This window comes from Apus apus, chromosome 8, assembly GCF_020740795.1.
Source record: "Apus apus isolate bApuApu2 chromosome 8, bApuApu2.pri.cur, whole genome shotgun sequence".
Lineage (NCBI taxonomy): Eukaryota > Metazoa > Chordata > Aves > Apodiformes > Apodidae > Apus > Apus apus.
In genome coordinates, this window is record NC_067289.1 from 22,141,508 (window position 1) to 22,164,016 (window position 22,509).

Consider the following 22,509-nt stretch of genomic DNA (forward strand, 5'->3'; position numbering starts at 1 on the left):
TGGCTGTTCAAGTGGGCTCTAAAGACTTTTTAACATGTTGCAGGATATTAAGGGGGGGGGAGGTTTGACCTACATCCATTTTTTTCAGACCCACTTCTGCAGGTTTCATCACACTTCCCTTGCCTCGCACGTGGGACATTGCTGAGGGCAGGATAGGTGCCCAATTGCCTACATACAATTTCATCAGGAAAGGTATAAGATTTATTGCCCTGTAAAGGGTTTTGACGTGAAGCCTGTGAAAAGCACTATATAAATGCCAATACAATATAAAACGTCACACAAATACTTTAGTCATTAATTCCGACCCTGTGCTTTTGTACTGGAGAGAAATGGGAGTGAAATATGAATGTGTTCCTTATGCTTTAAAGGGAAAAATGAGTTTGTGGATTTTATAAAGGCTGATGCTTTAGCCTGCCTTCGTGGTTGTTTTAAAGGCAAGCAGAAAGAAGCTCACTCATAGTAACTGTGAATGAAAGCAGATAAAACACCAACAAAGCACCATCACTTTTGTGATAACAGTTCTTGGTCATGATCCTGCTTTCATGATACAAATGAATGATTTCATTTTTTACTTCAAAATTTCATTTATTGCAGCACTGCTAGCTGGAAGCCTTTCTGCCATCACCCCTTTACATTTTTCCCCTTTATATTTTGTCATCTTATCCTCTCAATAACCAAGCTTCCCCAACCTTCATGATGTTGGACAGGGCTGCTTCAGAATGTGGCTTCAGTAAAAGAAAATGTTCTCCACAAGAGTGTTTTACTGACCCATGAGAGTCGAGCAGTGCTCACTGCACTGTTTCATTGCATTGCCCAAAGGGGACAACAGATCCTCAAAGCCTAACTCACCAGATCTCAGCTTCTTCCTTCTGGGAATCCACTGGGGGAGGCCAGGGAGGAAGGGAAAGGTCATGGGAGATACCAGAAAACCCCCTTTTGTCTTCTGCAGGACTTATCCAGCCTTGCCCAGTTCATTTGGTGTAGTGGGAGCCAGCCTGGCCCAGTTGATATAAATCACAAAGCCCTTGTGTCTATTCAGCTGGGGATTTCTCACTTGCTGACCTACCTGCCCAGTGGGGCTTCAAGTGTTTTTAAACCTTCATACATCAGCTTTAACTATTACTGAGAATCAAGTAAAATGTGCTCCATTCCTTTCTTTTAATTTCAGGTTGCTTTCCAAATTCCTCCCCCTTTCTGTGTTTCTCCGTGATTTTGATTATTTCTATTTTCGCTTTTAATAGGATGTTCACTTTCTGCTGATCTCTGCTGACATTTTTCCCTTTTGATTTGTAGTACTATTAATTCCTCTCTGCTCAGTGTTTTGTCTGCATTCAGAGCATGTTTGTTTTTCTCTAGTGGCCTGTAATTACTTTCCCCCTCCTCCTCTTTAATTTTTCCAATTAAGTTTCCACTGATGCTTTTTTAAGAACAAGATGTACTGGAGGTAACCCCTTGAGGCCATGATATGACTTCTTTTTTTGCTAGAAAGTGCTGTAAGTCTTGGAAAAGAGCTTCGTTGAGGATATTGATTGCACCTCTCTTTGGTAAATTGAGTAAATTTTGTAAATTAGTGTTTTGCTTGCGGTCACTTAGTATGTGAGTCCTGTTACACATGTGGGGACAGTCCTGCATTGCTCCCTTCTCAAGGGACTGGGAACAGAAGCAAGCCAGCCCTGCTGTGGCACCTTAAAACAGAGACCTCCAGCTCTTGGATTTGGTAAATCTTCTTTCCATTTCAGGAGAGGGACAAAGGAATGCTGAGACCAATGGGCCAATACAAAGTAACCCAGGAAATCTGAGTAGAAGTACAGAATCAGATTCAGTTCTCTGGTGTCCTGGCTGACCATGCTGATCTCCACCCTGCTCTTTCCATCTAGCCTGTTCATATTTTCTCTGTTTTTCTTTCAGTCTCAGTGTTGTGGAAATCCAAGTCCTTCCTATAGGCAAAAACGAGATCTGCTTCACAGTTGACATCTTGTACCGTTTTCATGGGGAAGTTTTTCCAGAGGACTACTTTGTGTGCCGCCCTGGTGCTCTGTACATCTCTTAACCCAGGAATGCATTTCACTCTTCCCATCCCCAGCGTTCTCAGTGACACTTTCCCTGGGGACAGGATCATTCCAGGCCTGTTGGAAGTTCAGAGCGAGCCCTTGGCTTCCGGGCAAGCGCCCTTACCAGTCCCTGTACTTGTGCTCCATTAAAACCCGCTTTCGGCTTATTTTCCTCCTCCCTCCCGGCCGCTGTCGGCGCGGGGCGCTCACCCTCGCTCTCCCCCCGGCCCGCACCTGCGGTGCCGCTCTGCAGCCGCCAGGGGGCGCCGCAGACCGCGGGGTGCCGCGCAGGGGCCTGGGCGAGCCCTCCGCGGCTCCTCCGAGCGCAGCGCGCAGCGCCGGGCTGCGCGGGCTCGCAGTCGTTAGCCGCGGATTTCTTCTCAAAGACGGCTCCAGTAAACGCTACCGGGGAGCAGCGGGGGAGCTGGCGTTTGCTTCTCTCCGCAAAAGTCGTTAAAAGGCACCAGCATTGGGAGCAAACAGAGCAGCATTGTGCAGGAGTGTTCGTGAAACACAGTGCAAAACAGGGAAAAAAAGAAAAGGAAAAAAAAAAAAGTGGTCATAGTAGTTTGTTAAGGAATCCGGTAAGTTATAGGCAGCAAAATTAAATGTCTGGTGCTTACACGACGGCATGTTTTACAAGAGAGAAGGAAACTGTGCAGAAAATGCATGGGCTTTTATTGTTGGTTTTCATTGCCTGTATTGTGGTGGATGCTTTATGCTACGGAGAGCAAGTTTAATTGAACCAGATCGCTGATTTCGTATAGTAGGGGGCATAGGGTGGGTTTTTTTCTGTTGTTGCTTTTTTTTGGTTTGTTTTCGGAGTTAACCGTTTCGGGGACTAGAGGCAGACAGGACTGGGCTCCGCAGCCTCCGAGTTTCGAGCCAGCAAATAAAACCCCATTATATAAAAACAAACACCGAACCCGGTTATCGAAGCCTCACTCTCTCTATTATTTTCCCTTGTATTTGGTGCTTTTTCTTTTTTTTTCTTTTTTTTTTTTTCTTTCTCTTTTTTTTTTTTTTTTTAAATCACATCTGTCGTTCCCAGCCTTTCCCAGGACTGCAAAGCAAAGTGGACAGCTTCCATGTGACCACCTAGTACAGGAGGCATTTTCTACTGCGAAACTTTGGAGTGGTTTTCTCTTTTCCTTTCCTTCTGAGAGCTCAAAAAAGAAAATGTGCAATCTTCCCAGTGATTAAAGTCCCCGCATTTGTCTTCAGACCTACCGGGTTTATCCAAACTTTTGTGTGTGTGTGTATGTACCGCCCCCCCCTTCTGTGCATTTGTAAAGTAGCCCCATCTAGCAATGATAAATATCCCTGTTGATCACTTGATTGATTACCTCTCGGAAAGGTCACGCGGGCTTGCAGTAATTTCCTTTTGCCTAAGGCTCCCTTTTCACTTTTACTCCCGCACGACAGCTCCAAGTATACAGGATCTTTATTTTTTATTTTTAACCCCTAAATAGCTACCCGAAAACAATGCGTTGGTGAAAAGAAGGAGGAAAATCAGCCGGCGGGTCCGCGCTGCCCCAACCCTCGCCGCGCTCTCCCGGGGCGGGTTTGGGGAGGGAGAGCCTCCCTCCTCTGCTCTCCTGTGGACTGAGAATTCGGATTTAAACAACCAGACAAGCTATTAATTTACCCATGCTACCCAGGGTCCTGAACCCAATTAATTTCTAATAATTACAGCCCAAGGGGGCTGGACAGATCCCTCTGCCTCTTTCTAGCCTTGCCACTTCGCGGCACCGAGGTCAGCATATAATAATAAAGTGTATATTTTGAAAGTGATCAGCAGAACAGTGAGTTATTGCAATGAATGAAAATTGTTTCCATTTTGGCTAATTGAACCCGTGGCTGAAAGCTGGAGTTCTGAGACTAAATAAAGAGGACTGTTTCATTTCAACATGGACTGGAAATCCCTGCATAGCTTTTCGGTCACCCAGCAAGAAGCTTAATTTCTTAACAGCAAACCTGAAATCAAGCGTTGGGTAAACAGTATCAATAATTGCATTACAATGATTAAATTAATCTTACTGGTAGCTAGGAGAATATAGATTGAGATTGAATAACACGATGTAAAGTTCAGTGCACAAAGACAATAGCACAACAAATACCTCGATGAAGAATTCCAACTTTTCTCCAAGTAGGCTGCGGGGCTTGTTCAATTATAATGTAAGGAAGAGAAAATTTCCTGTTACGGGGAATGCACTGAAACCTGTGTGTGAGGGGGTGCTTTTGGTCTCCCAGCCTGTATAACAAACAGATTTAATTCCACCCCTCCACCTAAAAAAACCAAACCAACCAACCAACCAACAACCAAAAAACCCAAAACAAACGAAAACCCGCACAACCCCCAAATTTAAATATTTATTTTCGGCCGTGGATCTTCTGAAAACGACCCCGCATCCCCGCAGCCGGCCACTTCCACCCGGCAGGGAGCGGAGGCTGCCGGCGCGGAGAAACCTCCCCGCGCGAACTAAACGGATTTCCCGGGGGGGTGGCCGGGACCTTTCGGGGAGGGGGGCGAACCTGGCAGGGCTGCGGCGGGGGACGCTGCCGGCCACAGGGCGGGCGGCGGGGGGCGGCCGGTGCCCAGGGAGGGCTGCGCGGCACCTGCCGGGCTCCGGGGCCGCTGGGACGGCGGTGGCAGGTGGCGGTGACAGGCAGGCGCGGCCGGGGTCAGGGCTACCGGCCCGGGAAACCCGCATCTGCGCGCCCGGCCCGGCCACGGGGCTCCTGCGCCTGCTCCCCGCCGCGTCGGGCTCGGCCTCCCGGGCGGCAGCGTGGTCCCCGGGCAGGGAAAAGGACGCGCACACCCCTGCCCGAGCTGCGGCTTCTCCGGGCTCTCCGTTCAGCAGGAGGAGAGGGGCGCTGGGGGAGTTTTGCAAACTTCCCGGGTGTTTTCGGCTCTCTCGAATGAGCCGGCACCGCAGGTCGGTGCGGAAACGCTGATTTGGGGACACCCATGTGCAGCACCGAGCCGAAAGGCAATGCCTGCGAGCGAGGTCTGTGGTCGGGTAGTTGTCCGTCCCCCGAGGACAAGTCCCGGGCCCTGTCCAGGCCCCGCGCATCCCCCGCGCAGCCGGGGGGCCGCCTCCCTGCAGCCGGGGCCCTGACTCCGCCCGGGCAGAGGGGCCCAGCTTCGCCCGGGACAGCCCGGGCTGGGGACCTCAAGGAGGACGGGGGGTCTGGAGCCAGGGGAGGTTGACCCCTGTGTGTGTGCTCGGCCGCGCAGCACCCTGCTTTCCTGCCCGTCCTGCTCGAGGGCCGTTAGATGCAACCCCTGCCCGGCTGCGGGGGGAGGGGTGGGGTGGGCACGGAGCAGCTGCGTGACCCTGAAAAATGAGTAAATATAGTTTACAAATCAAAAATAACTGTGGGCATCAGGAACCACAGAGCAGGTTCAAGTGCTTGCGCCTATCTGCCGGGCGTCTGGGGGAGCAGCGGGGGATAAGAAGTGCCCCCGCCCCACTGCCCGAGTGCGGGGGGTGTCACCGGTGGGGTGCAGGGGAGAACCGGGCCCGAGGGAGGGCTCCACCGGTGGCCCCCATCTGCACCACCAGCAGCCGGGGGTTTGGAAGGCGAGGGGGAGGGTATAGAAGGGGAAAGGGGCGATGGTGAAGATTTTATTAGAACAAAAAGTTGAGCAGCGGGTATGTACTGGCGCAGTCCCGAAGTCTGAAAGATTGTAATTTTCTTTTATGCTGTCTGGCAGGATTTGCAACAGATATTAATGGGAACATAAACAGCGCATGGAAGGTATTGAACAAAACTGTTTAATGCAAGGAGGTTGTACCAGGAGAAAATCTATATGTAGTTTGGATTGATTCATACCTCGGACACAGCCATCCCCTAAAGGAGTTCCCAATTTCTGCCCGCTCCCTCTTTGACTGGCAAACCCTATAATTAAAACAGATTAGAGCGATCGGTGTTACTGTTTTAAAAGGGCTTTTTTCCTGCCCAACTGGTGGTGGCTGAGCCGAGTTCAAGGTGAGGAAAAAGTGTGTGCGCGGGGAAAGTGCACAATTTAATGGTACGCATACATAATAAAACACATAATCAAATTAATTCTCTCTGCCTGTATATGCGCAGAGATATACGAAAATTGCGGCTGGGTGAGAATAATCTATTTAAATGTTGAGCAGACTCCAGAACATAATTAATATCCCATAAAAAAAATTAAAAAGAAAAGGGTAGAAAAAGGTGTCATTTCTTCCTACCCCCCCCGCTTTCAGCCCCCGCTCCGGTGGGAGCGCAGATGTCCCCCGCTGTAACCCCTCCCGGCTGCCAGGCAGCGAAGCTGCGGCGGCTGCTGCCCGCCTCGTCCCGGCCCGTCCCGGCCCCGGTGCCGGCTGTCAGGGTCCCCACCGGCGGTGATGGATCGCTGCAAACTTTTTTTTGGCGGCGCTGAAATGTTGAAGAGCGGGGGGGAGCCGCCCGTGCGCATGTGCGAAGGTGTCCAAACTGACAATGCTGGAGAGATAGCGAGCCGGGATTGAGAGAAAGGGAGAGTGTGTGTGCGGGAGAGGGAGAGGAGAGAGGGAAAGGGGGAGCGAAAAAAGGAGGAAAAGCTCCGGGAGGAAAAAAAAAAAAAAGCCCCCCCGCCCCCCCCAACCCCACGCCAGCATCGGCCGCGGGACTGGCAGCATGCGATCCAAAGGCAGGGCGAGGAAGCTGGCCGCAAGTAGGTGCAATACCCCTTTCTCTTGGCTTTTCACCCTCCCTCTCTGCCATGTTGCATAGACATGTCTGATGCGGCGCGGAGCTCGCAGGCAACCTGCAGCATCCCCCGTCCCCGCCGCCGCCCGCCGAGCCGAGCGGAGCCGGTCCCGGCTCGACTCGGCGGGCGACGGCAGGGAGCGGGGCGGGGGGGCGTTCGGCGACCGGAGCCGGTCTGGGGGAGGTGGGGAAGGAGTTGAGGAAAAGTTCAGTGGCGAGCGCTGGAAGTTGCTGCTGCCGGGGGCTGGAGTGTGTGGGGGGGCTGTCGGGAAAGGGGGGTGCGAGAGGCTCCGGGCCCTATAGTGGGCGCTGTGGGCTGTCGGCAGGGCTGGGGGCGGCGGGGGGGGATGAGTGTGTGAATGTGCGTGTGCACGGAGGGGCAGCGGCAGCCCTGCGGGGGAGGCAGCCAGACTCGGGCGCAGGTACCGATGCGGTGCTACCGGGGATATCCTCCTCATCCCCCGGCCCTGCCCCGGCCACGAGCTTGTGCCAAAAAACACCCACTCCCTCCCGCAACCAAACCGCGCGTGGGAGCGGAGCGTGCGCGGGGGAAGCGGCGGAGGAGGATGGGAACGTGGCCGGGATGCCCGGGGCGGGGGTGGGGGGGCTGTTAACGAAGCGCTTCCCAACTTGCTGGAGTCACCCGCGAAAAGTCGATGTAAATGTTGTAATTTCAGGCGCTTTTCCAGCACTTTTTTTATACAGTTTGGCCGCCCGAAGGTCTCTGTTTCGCGAGGCGAGGGCTCGGCCGTCCACACGCAAAGCCCGACTTATTTAATTATTTGCCTTACGCTCATCCCATCTGTTTCTCCTTTATGATAGGGATCTTTGCTTTTAACTGCTGCAGTGTTTGGTGGTTTTTTTTTTTTTTAGTTTTTTTTAGGATTTTTTTTTTTTTGAGGGAATGAACAACAAAACTTCTACCCCTTTCGCGTCCTATTTTAAAAAGCAGCTGATGTCTTTATTTTCTCTGACACATCTGGGCAAGTTTCATTTGATATCCATAGCAATGGCAACTCACATTCCGGAGTGCAAAAAATAAATGGTTAGGCGAAAAAAAAAAGTCAGATGAAATGTTGCATAAGTTGCGTGACGTAAAAAGCAGATGCTTATTTACTCTTTATTTGTGAAGGGGAAAAAAACATAGAGCGTGGAAAAGAGGAAGTGAAAGACCTCTCCGGATCATCATCAGCTTTTTTGTGAACCTTAACAATAACAGCAGCAACCTGCATTTGTTTAGGTGATTTTAACGTGAATAATCCAGAGCCCGCAATGTGAAAACAAATATGTTGTTAAATCTTCAGGTTGCCATCCCTACTTTGGAGCTAATTACGGAAACAAAATCTCACGTCCCCGACCAAATCCGTCAGATTTCCTTGCCTTTCCCTTGCTTTTCTCGCAGCGCAGCGATGCAGGGCTGCTCCTGCTCCGCGGGCGAGATCCGACTGTGCAAAGTTTCTGAGCTGCGCGTCTTGGCTTTCGCTGCAGCAGCACTTCCCCCCACCCCCCACCCCAGATGAGTTGCATTAAATAATCCTTCGCTTACAATCCACTCATAAAAGAAATAATATTTTAAAAGCTGTTTTTTTTGGGGGGTGTATGTTTCGAAAAGCTTCCCCCCCCCCAGCAAGAGTGTCTCAATTTCATGGCAAGTGGAAGAAGGTTTGGAGGCGACCCTTGTAATTTAGTCGTTCGAGAGGAAAAGTTTTCAGCTTTTCAGTGCTTTCTGGCTGGGTTGGGAATAGAAAACATTTTGTAGCTTTCACCCTCTTACGTGGAAAACGGTATCGATCGGGATCAAACGCACTTCTTTCATTATTTCACTTCTGCCTTGCGTGTGAAATAAAAGTCTCCCCGACTGTGTGACTGTCGCTAATACCCAGGAAAGCTTTTTCCTCTTAATTAAGGGAGAATACTCGAAGAGCGCATTCCCTTGACCTCAGTGTAAAACTGCTAAAAAATAATTCTGAGGCTTTGCCCCCACACCCCCCAAAAAAAAGTAAAAAGAAAAATAATAATCAGAAGAAACACAAAGTGCCACTCAGGGAATAGCTAGTGAATTTTTAAAACGTCCAGCTGTAAAAATATGGGAGAAGACATGCTGAAGTCTTTTTCCCTGACACGCTTTAGGGAGGCGGCTGGCGCGGAGCGGGCTGCGGGGAGAGGTGCGGAGTCCCGGGCTGCGGGCCCAGGGGGTGCGGGCCCGGCCGCCCGCAGCCGCGTTGCACCTGCGCGGGCATCCTCGCTCCGCGCAGCGCCGGACCAGGCCCCCGGCCCCCGGGGCGGCCACTTTTCCACTCGGGTGGGTTTGTGACCGCCTTGTGAAACCGTATCCCCGAATAACCCCCGCCCCAGCACGGGCCGCCGCAGTCCTGCAGCCGGCCCGGGGTAGCCCCCAGCCACCCAGTAGCCTCATAAAGAGACAGAAGGTGATCAGATTAGGAGAACACACGTGAATAAGGAGGCACTTGTTACTTTTACACTTTATCACCACTTTTTTACAGGCAATTTAGTGCAGCCAAGGTAGATCCAGATCCCTCTAACCATCTGAGATAGTAAAATAACACTTTCCTAAGTTTCAGCAGGTTTTCCTGCGCCTGTAATTTGCCTCAGTCTAGTACTTAAAAGGCTTGATTGAAAAACAGAGCCGGCAAGTTTATTTGCCTGTTTAAGACTCTGTCCGGGAATTTGTTTTCGAGCAGGGAAATGTTTGCCATGTCCAGGCTCCCGGCCCTCTCGGCGCTGCTGTTTATTTGCCATCGCTTTACCATCACCTCTGCCTCACTGCGCCTTTACTGCCGCCGGTGCTCGGTGTCAAATCCCCCCCTGGCCCCCCGGGGGAGGCAGCGCGGGCGGCCGGCGGCAGCGGTCACACGCACCGCCCGGGCACCGCCACCGCCCCGCACCGGGACACCGAGGGCCAGCCCCGGCACGGCTTGGCCCGTCCGTCCCGGCGGCGTCCCCGGCGCTGTTCCCGGGTGGCTCCTGCGTGGCCAGTGCCGGCACGGTGGCTGCGAGACGGGCGAGACAATCCCATTATATGCCGGGCACATTTTCACCAGACACTTCATTAACCCTTTTCAGTGGGGAAAGCGGGCGAGGGGCTTTTCTCTTCCACTTCCTCCCCCCCCTTTTTTTTTTTTTTTTTTTTCCTTTCCCCTTTCCTTTTCTCTTCACCTCTTCCTCTCTTCTTTTTCTTTTCTTCTTTTCTTTTCTTTTCTTTTCTTTTCTTTTCTTTTCTTTTCTTTTCTTTTCTTTTCTTTTCTTTTCTTTTCTTTTCTTTTCTTTTCTTTTCTTTTCTTTTCTTTTCTTTTCTTTTCTTTTCTTTTCTTTTCTTTTCTTTTCTTTTCTTTTCTCCTTCTTCTCCTTCCCTCCTTCCTCTCTCTCTCTCTCCCGCTGTCCCTTACTCAGAGCTAACAATCAGCACTGAATTTGGGACTAACTCTGCGGTGCTGTGGTAGGTGATGCTGCCCATGGCCAAGCTCCGCGGTGTCTCCCAGCTGCTCCCTGGCCACACCACGCCGGCCACGGTGTAAGACAGAGAAAGCACACAAAGGAAAAGGACAGTCCGAAAGGCGAGCTGATTATTAATACAGCCCTGCTTGTAAATGAAAAATGTAGCCCTTGTTAATTAACGCTGTTTACATGGGGTACAAGAAACTTAAGAAATGTTTCTACAAAGGGGAAGGAACTGTTTACAAAACTCTTTCAAAAGTGTGACATATTGCTGCAGTTCCAGCACTAAAAAGCCAAACACACTTACATGCCTTTGAAGTTGGCTGGCTGAGGCAACATTATTTGACTCGGATTCAGATATTGCTTGTGGGTATAACTAATGGCTTTTACCTAGTTAGTGGGCTGGGAGGGGTGAGGGCCTGGGCGCCGTGGCCATTGGGTCCCTCTGGAGAGCTGGGGCTGGCTCCCTGCCAGCTCTGTACAATGTCAACATTGAATATTTGAATTCCCAGACTCTATTTAACAACTTTCTAAATAAATAAACTCATTGTGTGTCTGTGTTTAAAATTATTTCACCTCTTTCATGAAAGCTACAGCATCTTATTACACTGGCCTCTCAGGCTGCTTTTCCCCTTTTTCTTTCCAAACAAACACAAATGGAGCTGAGCATTTTTTAATTTTTTTTTTTCCTGCCTCGTATCTCTGCCTCTTTCCCTCTTTCCCTTTCTCACTTTCTGTCTGTCTCCTTGTGAAGCACAAGTGGAAGCTGCTCAGACAGTTCACAGTGTCCTTAGTGGAACAGCTCTGAGCACCCTGCTATCTAATCATAACTAAAACCAAAGCCAGGTTCACCAAGTGGGTTAAATATTAATCATTTCTAAAAGGAGGCCCATGTGAGTGCCATTGCTGCAGCAGTGCCCTGTACATACTCAATCATTTTGGCTGCTGTACCATAGGCAGGCTCCAGGGACAGCTTTCATTGTTGTTGCCATAAATGGCTATTAGTGTTCATATTCACCTACTCACCTAGTTATTTAAGTGCATGTAAGTGCGTATGTGTCTGTGCTTACCGTATATGTGTGCACATGTGTGCATTCATACATGCTTTTCTGTTTATGCTGTGGAGATATATATATGTATATATATACACCTCTATATATTTGTGCACATACAGAGAGGAAAGCAGGTAAATGCATTTGATATCTGCAATTACAATGAATGTAGGTACTGGTTGAGAGAGGGAATGTGGTATGCATAGGCTCCTGGTGTCTTGTAGCCTGTGCACTCTGTCTATACATCCACACAGGCTCTGAAATGTTGTGGATGTGTATTGGGAACACAGACTATATGTCCTCTGGGATGCTTCCCAAAAGCACTAATTCTGTACTTCCGTGGTGGGACTATTAATTATAAAATATTTATTGACTTCACATGTAAGTAAAGGTGTCTGGACAGACAAGGTATTTCTGGCTTCCCTGGGGAGCACAGCTCTCTGATAAAGCTGTCTAAGTTGCTGAAGAGGAAAGTAGAATTAATTTTCTGCCAGGATAGGTATATGGTGTGGTAGGATAACAGAAAACATTGGTACTTGCTCCAGCCCAGGGTGGATGAGGAAAGAAAAGTGGGGAAGGAGATGGAGTTTTATAAATCTCAGTTAATGAAGCCTTGTCCACAGAAATTGCCTTTCTTTGCAGTAAACAACTTTCTAAACAGAGGTACTTTGGAAGGCCTTGTTCAGACACTTAGGTTTCTGACAAAGAATTTGTAATTTTCATTTATTTAAAATCTAACTGGGTTAACTGTCATTTTTTGGAGCAACTCAGTGCTCTTTTGCTGTAATTTAATACAATCAGTTTTACATAATTTCATTTTAGTTAGGGAAGGAGTGGCTTATGAAGAGCAGAAGCAGGTTTAAGCACAGATGGCTTTTCAAACTAGCAAATATATGTGTTGTATTATCCAGGAGACAGAACTATAACTGGACAAATGCAGATTAAAATACAGTTTATATTTTAAGTAGTGAAGGTACTTAACTAGTAAAACAATTTACTGAGATCTGGGTGGATTTCAACATCACTGGAATTCCTTTGTCTTAATTAATGTTGGCTGTTTTTCTAAAAAGATATGAGCTAATCCAAACAGGAATTAATTTAGGGAATTCCTGCAGCCTGTGTTATACAGGGGGGCAGACCAGACCACTCTTCCTGGTTTTATAATCTATGCACCTAGTTAAAGCAGTCCTGTTTCATATGGAGACCTAGACTCAAGGCTGGGATCACAAGAATGCACTTAAAAACCTAAATGGCCATTAAGAAAACTGAGTTGAGCTCAGGCAATGCAGAACCAATGTCTGGCTCAAAGTCTTTTCCATCCTTTCCATTGCTTACCCATACTGCAGGTGTCCCCAGAGCCCTGCTGGGCTCAGAGGTGCCCTGTCTTTGAATTTAAGAGCAAAGGCAAATATGGGAAGGAGAAATAGGATGTACATGCTGTGGTTAGGATACAGAGAAAGGGGTCTGGTGTCACACAGGCACAATTACTGCTCTGCGATGGCCTTCCAGTGAGTTCCTGCCATGTTAACATGCAATTGGCTACTGCTGCAGTTCTTAACACCCAGACCAGATCCCAGACATGACCAGTATAAATCGTTATATGAACCAATAAGCATCAGAAAGCAACTCCAGTCCGCATTTTGCTGCAGGGGCTGCTGTTGGGAGGTGTTTGTTGATAGATAAACTCAGCTAAGAATCAGTGAGGTGGGGTAAGGGACAGGTATAAAGGAGAAGCTAAGCAGAAGTGGGTGTTGTTATCCTGAGGACTCTCTGTTTGAATTGCCACTTTAAATCACAAAATTTAAAATGCTCAGGATATAAAGCAATGCCTGATAATTCCTTGACTTTATGTTGCCTCCCTTTTGTTTGCATTTCCAGGTTATAGAGAGGTATTGCCTTCTCCAGGGCTACTGGAAGAAAAGGCAGCCACAGAGCTGAGTGGGAGGAGGGAAGCTAGTCTGCAATGAATATTGCATTTGGTGCTAAATATGTAACAAAGAGAAACAAATGTGAGCTAATCCAGCAATAGGATCTGGGAAGTGAAATACAATTAATTTTATTTCAGGGTTTAATATTGTGGTCAGTTGCAGTGAAGCATTATCTTTTAAACTAGGATATGTGCAACAACATAAAACTCTACTACCTTAAGGGAATGTCAAAGTTTGATCTACAAAATAAAGGAAATTCAAAGTTAAAGCTGAAATGTACCACATGGCCTCCATGTCCCAGAAACAACAGGAGGCAAGGAAGTAGCTGAAGGTATGGGCTGTGCTTGAAAAAGAGTCCTGCAACTACCAAACCGCCAGGGCTCGTTTGCAGATACACAGCATGGTTTGAGCTGGGATTTGTATTGACTAGAGAGAGGCTGGCTCAGCAAGATCTGTGATGACCTTGAGCCTTTTTGGAAATCTTGGCTGATGTGTGATGAGCATGAGAGTTTTATGGTGGAAGGATTGCAGGTCTGGGCTTAATACTTTCAATAGAAGTATGTTGCACTCTGTGACACCTACACCTTTTGTTTATAAAATTTTATATTTGAGCATTATTCTGGGTCAGAAAAGTTATATGCAGTTACAGATTTATTCCTTTTTTGAAGAATTGCTCATATGTCTGAATGGGTGCACTACTTTTTAGCCTTGTTTAAACTCTAAACTAAATTTAAATTGCCTGTAAAATAATCTGCAGAATGGAAACTGCCACACAACCATTGCCCTTGCTTCCTGACCCAAACCCATATTCCATTGCAAAGCAGTGAGCTGCTCTCTTTTGTGATTACAGTAAGTTAGAAACCAGAAGAGCAAGACTTCGATGAATAGGTTATTTTTGGCAATTGTATCACCAATTATGTATAAAATTTCAAAAAATATGAGTTCTGCCAGTTTGATCTCTGAGAGGGCTACAGAAAATGAAAGCTTTGAGACTGTTGTAACATCATACTATTTTGTCTATTAGATATCATTAGATTACCAGAATACTGAGACCTTCGTATCAGCCAATCTAACAAAATTTTCCCAGGTGGTTTAAATAAAAAAATTAGCCCTAAATATATTTTGTATAATGCAATTTATTATGGATGTTTATTGTGTGCAGTGGGAAAATGTTTGGTTTCAGATGATCTTACTGTATAACTTGTGCCCTGCTGAAACTGTTTATACTGTGGCGGCCTGCAAAGGCCCCAGCCTGATTCAGTTGGGCTACATGCTCCGACAGCCACAGGAAAGCAGAGCCCTTCCTCTGGAAATCCAACAGAGCAACAGCATCTTGTATGGGACATGTGCAATGAAAAACCTTGGCAGTAGGGGAAGAGCTGAATGGAAGCGAAAACTGGAGGATGGTTCAGGGCTGCATTGTTTACTAGGGAAAATGGAATAAAAATGATACCAGCTCCCAACAGGTCCTGTTACACTGGGATGGTGTGCTCACCTATATCCTAGGGATGTTTTGCCTCCTGCATCCCACACTTTATTAAGCCTCTTCTTTCAACTGGGTTTGGCAAGTGGGGCTCTGTGCTCACATCCACCCACGTCTCCAGGTTTGCCCTTCTCCAGGGCAGAGCTGGGGCTAACCCAGCCTTATGGACCTAGGAGTCCCTGTGATGGACACATCCACCTTCCACTGGGATGCTGCCACAGGGATCTGATGGCTTCAGAACAACATCTCCTGTCCCCTTTCCTGTTCTTTTGCACGATGACCATATGCTGGAAGGGGTGAAATCATTCTTCAGTTTAAAAAAAACCCCTCAAAAACCTCCCCCACCTCAAGCTCCTTCACACATGTATTAACACCAAACTGGCAAAGCCAATGGAAAAGGATTTTGTATTTTGGCAGCAGACCTGGCTCAGCACTAGCCGTGGGCCTTATCCCAAACCCACTGGAGCTGAAGGGGCTTGTACTGACTTCAACGGGCTTTGGATTGGGTCTGGCTGGGAAGAATCCACTTCCCTTCATCCTCGGGGGGGTTTATCAGCAGCTTTTGCTCTGTGGTGAGCCTCAAAACGCAGTGTTGTAACAGATACTGGATTTACATCAGTGTAAGTGAATTAGGTTGGCCCTATAATCTGGCCTCATTTAAGAGTCATTTTAGCCATTACGAGGAAATATGAATGCTGCTGATGGGGGTACTGTGGTGGCTTTGCATACTTGTTTCCTGTTGTGCCCCATCCATTCCCCATGTTTTCCATCTCTCCCATGGGTTGAGGACTGCTGAAGGTTGCAGTGGGTGGGTGCTTGGGGGGTATGAGAGGGGTCCAGCACCCCTGGCTTGCACTACAGGACTCTGTGTCCCAAGGACATAGGTTTTCCCTATAGCCTGAATTTGTACATTCTAAACAAATGAAAACTCTTTACAATTTGAATTTACCATGGCACAGTTTATTTACTTGCACCTTGATGAGGTACTAAGCAATGCTTTTCATGAGTTTTACTCTTTCCCATTCTCTTTGTGGCTCTACATGAAGGGAGAAAAGGAAACATGTTGTATGAAAGAATTTTGAAGTGATGTTTCTATTTTAATTTTTTAGGCTCTTGATGTATTTTTGGCTGCAGGGCCTGGCATGGAGTATCGGTCTAAGAATACACAACATAGAAAAGCAAAGGGACATCAGCTGTATCTAAGTTAACAGCACTGCTTTCTACTTTTGCTATTTCATTAGTACCGTATCATGATAATGGTAATTCAAAACAATTATGAAGACTTAATAGTTAAAGGTAAGGAGTATTACGGATTTGTCCTGATTCTTTCAGTTCATACACTAAGCAATACCTCAGTAGTGACTGGCTGTCTAAGTGCTATTAGGTCTACCTGAACAATTACAATTCAGGAGTTTGTAGTACATGGTATGATGGAAGATACCAGAGAAATCCAGAGTAACTGAGAAAAGAAGCAGTGATGCACTAGGTCACTCCAGATGATGCAGATCAGAAAGATCTGAGGGAATAAAACTGTGCAGTGTCTTTAATATTAGTGAACAGGTTCAGAATGAGAGAAAAGGTGAAATTATCTGTACTGAACCAATGCCCTGAGTGAAAACAGAACTGTGACTGAGCCAGAAGGAATGGCACAGTTAGACCCAGGATGGGATGCAGCAAAGCAAAGTGTTTTCATCACGCACCATATTTATTATGACTTGAATTAAAGCAGTGACTGCAGAGGCCAGCCAGGACTGGATGCCTGGTGAGCTGAGCTCTGTGCAAACATGGGCAGCACTTGCGGAGCTTAGGCCCTGAGAAACTTCAGATTAAACTTCAGGCCTGCTGCCCTATATATGCAATTACAGCATACAGCTTTGTTGGAGGCAGAAATAAAATCCCAAGGAGAAATGAATGCTTTGAGGATGCTCCATGAATGCTCCACAGAGTTGGGATTGCACACAATCCCCCCCGCTCTCCCGCCTCTGCTTCCATTTTAGATGACTCTATTATTTTTGGCCTTGTCTATAATATTGGGTGATCAAGCACTGTTAAACTATGAATATCCTTGCAGCATTACCCACTTGCTTTCAAAGAAAATAGCTCTGAGATTTGTCAGGAAGGAAGAGGGCAATACCAACAGATAATCCAACCCTATAAAATCCCAGGGTTGTGGTTCCAGCCTGCTTTCCGCTCAGGCACTGCCAGAGGGACAAGAGCAGTTTGGCTGGCAAGTGTCAGCAACCAGAAAGTTCAGCAAGCCTAAAAGGTTTATTAAGGTTCTTTTTCTGTCTGTGCCAATAAAAAGGGTCCATGCAACATCTGAGTGAGTCTTCATAAATTTAGTTTTATGTTTGGGTAATTTGGAGCGAAACTGTCACAGAGTTCACATAGAGAAATGCCCCATGGAGCATCACAAACTGCAAAGAAAATATTCTGAGGAAAGAGGGGCTGATAATTTTATGGCTTTCCTTAATTTTATGCGGTAAAATGGGCTTTATTTAGCAATTTCCTAAATTCTGATTGCAATTTTGTACAATGGTTTTAGACATGGTATTTTGTAAATTAAGAGAAATATTAGAAGACAAGGTGCTATGACTTTGTGTACTGGACCTAATGCAGGAAGCAGTGCCATGTGCCCCTCATTCCCAAAATGTTTGATTTTTGGACCAGATCTGTGCCCAGGACATGGCAGGAGCACTCAGCTGTGCTGTGAAAAGCTGCATGTTATGCCCAACATGGCTGGGTAAGCCCTTGGAAGTAGTTGTCCTTTTGAATTGTCTGCATTTCTAACTTGAAATAAGTTGAGGAGCTCTCATTTTTACAGATGATGTGATTATCACAATTTCAAGGCTTATCTTCCAAAACAGAGGCTATTAAAATCACTTGAGCCTTAGTCTTTTGACCACAATACATGTGTGTAAATTTAGGTCCAGAATTCCTTCAATGAGATTTACAAGATAAGCCTCCACTATGTTTGCTCCTCGCACAAATAGTTATTTAACACTGGCATGGTTCATCTTAAAAAAAAAAAATCTATTTTACAATGTAATAAGTCACACCCATTTCTCCTTGGGAAGTCATTTATAGAAGAAAACTTAAATGTGGCTGGGCATTAGAGGGAGTACTGCTGGTAGACACAACAACTGAAAATGTTGAGGGAAGTGATTGCAGGTATGGGAGAAGATGCCACCTTGACCTCAGCGGTTTGTTTATTAGACACTAAGTCACCAACATTTCTTCTTCTAGTTATAACTGGCCTGCAGACTCAGATACAACCTTAAAAGCCCTTTCTGGAGTTTTAAACAGAATTTAGACCTCATACTATTTGTGTAGCTTGAATGAGAAAAGGGAATGAAGAGGCTACTGTGGGAAAGGAAAAAAAAAAGGAGAAGAAACTAGAAAAAAAAGGAGCATTCATTCCAATGGCTGTATTTCCTTTTCAAAAGTTTGCACCTTCTGGTGCCACAAAGCAGAGAGAATAAGAAAATATTTGACATCTTTTTACCCACTTAGTTTATGCAACTTGTGCATATGACAGCCTATAACCATCCCAATTGTCCACCCTGGCTTCTGTATTTCTCTGGAAAGTAGCGCTGGAAATAAGGCGGAAATGACAGGACAGTAAGCAGGGATGGAGGGAGGGAGGGGACCAGGAGATGGGACATGCCTGATGGATTGCTGTCAGACCCCTATGCCAAAGGAGGCAAACAAATCAGCTCTGTTGGCACCTTTCTGTGCAGAAATATTGAAGTAATTCAGGACATCTGATTTAAGAGACAATTGGTGTTTTTCAAGTACTTAATAGTCCCTGAATATGCTGTTATCCATGTTTTCCTGTCCCCAGTGCTATACCAATTTTTTATAGATATATGTATACCAGGAGCTTAGCAAGCTAATGTGACTAAAACACCTCCATGCATCCTGACCTCCTGCTTAGTCTCCTTTTTCAGAGGCTCAGTGTGAACTAAGGTGCTGGGCTTACTCTTCAGGTCCACATATTTCCTCCAGGTTCCTGCTCTACAGAAATAGCTGTGCTCTGCAGGTCAGTGAAGATCCAGCTGAAGCTTGTGAGGGCTGGATGGAGCAGTATTGCTTTAGGCTCCCTGCCCGCGGAGTGACATATCAGAAGTAATAAGTCTGAGCATGAGCTGATGTCTAACAGCATTGGAGAGTGGGCTGGAAGGCTGAACTTCTGCAAAAATGAAAGCAAGGAGTTTAACAGCAGTAAAAAAGACGTTAAGGAAAGAACAGAAAGGAAAGGAAATAAAAGTGATATGGACGGCTAGAAAAACAGCTACATCCGAATATTAACCTCAGCTGCTGTATTTTGACACTGGACTGAGTTAATAGAAGTACACTTTGAGATGGAAGAGGATACTAAATTTAAGAAATTATCTGGGTCATCTCAATACAGAAAATATTTTAGTAAAAGATATTTTCTGTGTGTTCAAATCTGCCAGTAGCTTGCAAACTTATTCTGCAGGAGGCTAGCAAGAGAATGTATATTTTACTGATGGGGTTTTCAGCCAAACTCTCTTGCTCTTGGAGTTTCTTATCCCTTTCTTCTCCAAGATACCTTTCCCCGACTGTCAGAGGAGCAGAAGCAGACAGCCCTTTCCCCAGCCGATCAGATGTGGCCTGCCCAGCCATACCTCCTGTCAGCCACAGGAACCACACAGATAGCGCTGGCTCAGAGGGTTTTTTTTCCCCTTAGTAGGCTAAAGTAACAGTCCCAAAGCACACGGAGCTAAGCTGGTGTAAAACTGGTGTGAGAGAAGAACCCGCTTTGGCAGGGGATGGACTTGATGTGGCTCTACTGGCTGTTTTCCCTGGGATTCATCCAGGGTGGAGAGAAAGCAGAGACAGGGCAATCTTCACTCTGTCGAGGTCTTCTCTAGCCTCCAATGTTTAGAAGTGGAAAACTTGACAGTTCTTTAAAATAAGGATTTTTCTCTCAGTTTTGGGTTTCTGGATGTTCCTGGGGATTGTGCTCTTCCGTGAGAATCATTTGTTTCAGAGCAAAGGATCATGCTGAGACAGCCAGAGCTTTAATTTCTGGGAATACCTGTATACACTTGTGTTCATGGCTGTGTCACAACATTATTTTATCTATCCATCTCTCATTCCACTTCTTGATATACACAATGATCAAGATCATCCATCAGTCACTCCTGTGTTTTCTAGTCCTCAGTGCCTTTATCACTTTTTATGATATCTTTCCAGTATTACAGTTACACTGATCTTGGAGGCTTTAAAAAAAAACAAAAAAAACCCCCCACAAACTTACAAAGACTCATTTGAGATGTGTAACACCAGCTGAAGAGGAGCAAAAGATTAAACTTGAGTTACCTTGTTACTGACTTCCTTAGCATTCAAGTGTGCATTTGAGTGTTCAATGAGAAAAAACTGTTACTAAGTTGTAGGTTTTTAAGGGGAAAAAAATGCAGTATAGAAGAGCAGGAGAGCTGCTTTTATAATTATCCACTAATGAGCTGGGAGTGTGCAGCACCTGATGTTGCCCTCTGCAGCTTTTCAGATACCCAGGCTGCCCAGCTGATTTCTTCCTGTGGTTGCATCCAGATTTCTCAGGTTTTCAGAGGATTGCCTGGTATGTTTGTACACTTTTTGTTCCTGATGAGCTTAGATATGGTGGGAAGTAGGTATGGTGGCAGATAGAGGGGTGAAGATCAGCCAGTACAAAGCAAAAAATTGCAGCAAGGGTGCATCCTGCTTTGGAGCTTCTCCTCCAAGTAGTTGGGCAGGGATCTGGTGAAACTGGGTGTTCTGTTTTGGGCTTGATGCAAGATAATTAATGAACATGAATGTTGGGTCTGAAACTGGGCAGAAGATGTTTCTTCTTGCTGAGAATTTTTGCTGTTCATCCTGTAGAACACTATGGAAATTGTTGCTAGTGTTTTACACCCTGCTTCAGGCAAGCTGGTGTGTTCGTGGAGCCGCCAACTCAGGTACCTTTCAGCTGGTGGTAGTTTGGGGCCAGGGGGTGATTTGCTTTTTGGGCTTTAGCACAGGGTGGAGCTGCTTCTTTACTGCCTCAGTTTCCCCCAGTACTGCCTGGAGTTGAAGCTGGAAGAGTTTTTATCTCCTCCATGGAATTAGATGCTGTCTCAAGGTGTTATCCCAGCACTGTATCAATAACATGCTCTTCCTTCTGGAATTTGGGCGGAGGCTACAAGAAATTATCTGAAGTTTGAGAAATACATATTTTTAAAAAAATTTTACATTTTTGTTCCTTGCAAAGTTTTAACTTATTTAGTGTTTTGTCCACTGGCACTGTTTTTTCAATGTTGGTAATAAAATCCCAAAGCAATAGGAAGAAGGTTTGTTTACCTCTGTGCTTTTCAGACAATGTTGGAGATTAGTTCAGGGGAACTACAAGCCACTCTGTTCCCAGCACAGTCTCCTTATCCACAGCTAAAATGTTATGGGAGTAGGTGTTGGATAGCATGTCTTTTTTTACTTTCTGCTGCAGCCTTGAGTGCCAGCATCTCCATTGTTTCCTCTTCCAGCCCCATGATTCTGCCATGAATACTGTGTAATTCCCTCAATGTGTAGAAATACATATGAAAAAAAAGAAAATAAATCACTCATTTCTGCCTGCAGGTTTAGATCCCCATCAGTCAGCAGCAGAAGCTCATGAGTCTCTTTAGTTTTATGCTGCCCTGGTCAGTAGTGTGTGAGAAGGGAGATGGCTTTGAGAATGCTCAGAGACTGGTCTCTTGAAAGCCCACAGTGAGCATGGGGAGAGCTTTGCCTGTTGTATTTGCAGCAGCGGAGATGATCAAATAGCACCATTTCACTCTGGTTTTGGTTAATATGCAAGAAAAGATGTGCCAATTCTGTAAAAGCATCTGATAAAACCAGCTGAGGCAGGCTGTGCTGACCCTGTCAAGGGTGAGGTGTGTGTTGGAGGCTGCTGCTGTGGAGGAGCATCCTCTGGAGAAGGCAGGAATTGCTGAAAGGGCTCTCTAGCTGCTTGTGCTGCACTCAGCTGGGGGGAATTCCCATGTTGGTGCTAGCATTTCCAACGTTCTTGGGAACCACAGGCTTTGCAGAGCCAGCAGCCACCTCTGGTCTGACCAATAACAGAAGCAGGAACCTGTTGATCCATATAGAGCATGCTAGAACTGCAGAGTGGGAGTTGATAACTTTTGGTCTTGATGATTTGAAGATGATTTTTTTTTTCTCCCCATGCACATGTTGAAAGGGACTTGGGTGAACCAACAGGTGATGTTAGAGGCTGATGCATGCACTTGGGTGAAAGTGTAGGTCACAAAAGACTCTGGCACCTCTTAGATAACTTATCCATAGCTGGAGGTTCAAGCCTGTGTCTTCCATTCACTGGACTGGTGAAGTCTGTGGAAGAACCTGGAAATTAATTTCTGAGCAGGCTACAGCATCACTTGCCATTTAAAATTGTAAATCTGTTTATCCAACATTAACAGATGTAAAGTAAATGAGTTCCTGTGCTCTCTGCTGGTGCACTAATGGCACTTGTTTATAAGTGCTTTATGTTAACAGCTATTTGATGGTGCCCATTAGTTTTTCCTTGGCTAATGTTATATAATAAAGTGAATACTAGCCAAAAGCAATAGTAATACGATAAACAAAAAAATCCAAATGCTGGGTGAGAAATGTAATGGAACGAGGGCTGAACTCTGCTGGGAGTTTGGTTTAATCTAAAGGTTAAAAAATGTTATAATTTGGGTTTAAGTAAATTGGGTCTTTAGTCCCAGAGGTCTTGCTCTTGTACTTCTTGTGCCTCCAAAGCTTCCACTAATGCCGATGGGAGTCTT

At 46.3% G+C, this 22,509-nt stretch overlaps 1 protein-coding gene across 6 annotated transcripts in view; it reads left to right on the forward strand.

Moving 5' to 3' along the window:
* The first annotated feature begins 6,573 nt into the window (after positions 1-6,573).
* MECOM (MDS1 and EVI1 complex locus) overlaps positions 6,574-22,509 on the forward strand; it is a 332,845-nt gene continuing 316,909 nt past the window's right edge. For all 6 annotated transcript variants that reach the window (XM_051626185.1, XM_051626188.1, XM_051626191.1 and 3 more), the window contains exon 1: positions 6,574-6,741. In XM_051626185.1, the coding sequence (XP_051482145.1) occupies positions 6,705-6,741 (37 nt within the window). In that variant the 5' untranslated portion in view covers positions 6,574-6,704. The remainder of the gene's footprint in view (positions 6,742-22,509) is intronic.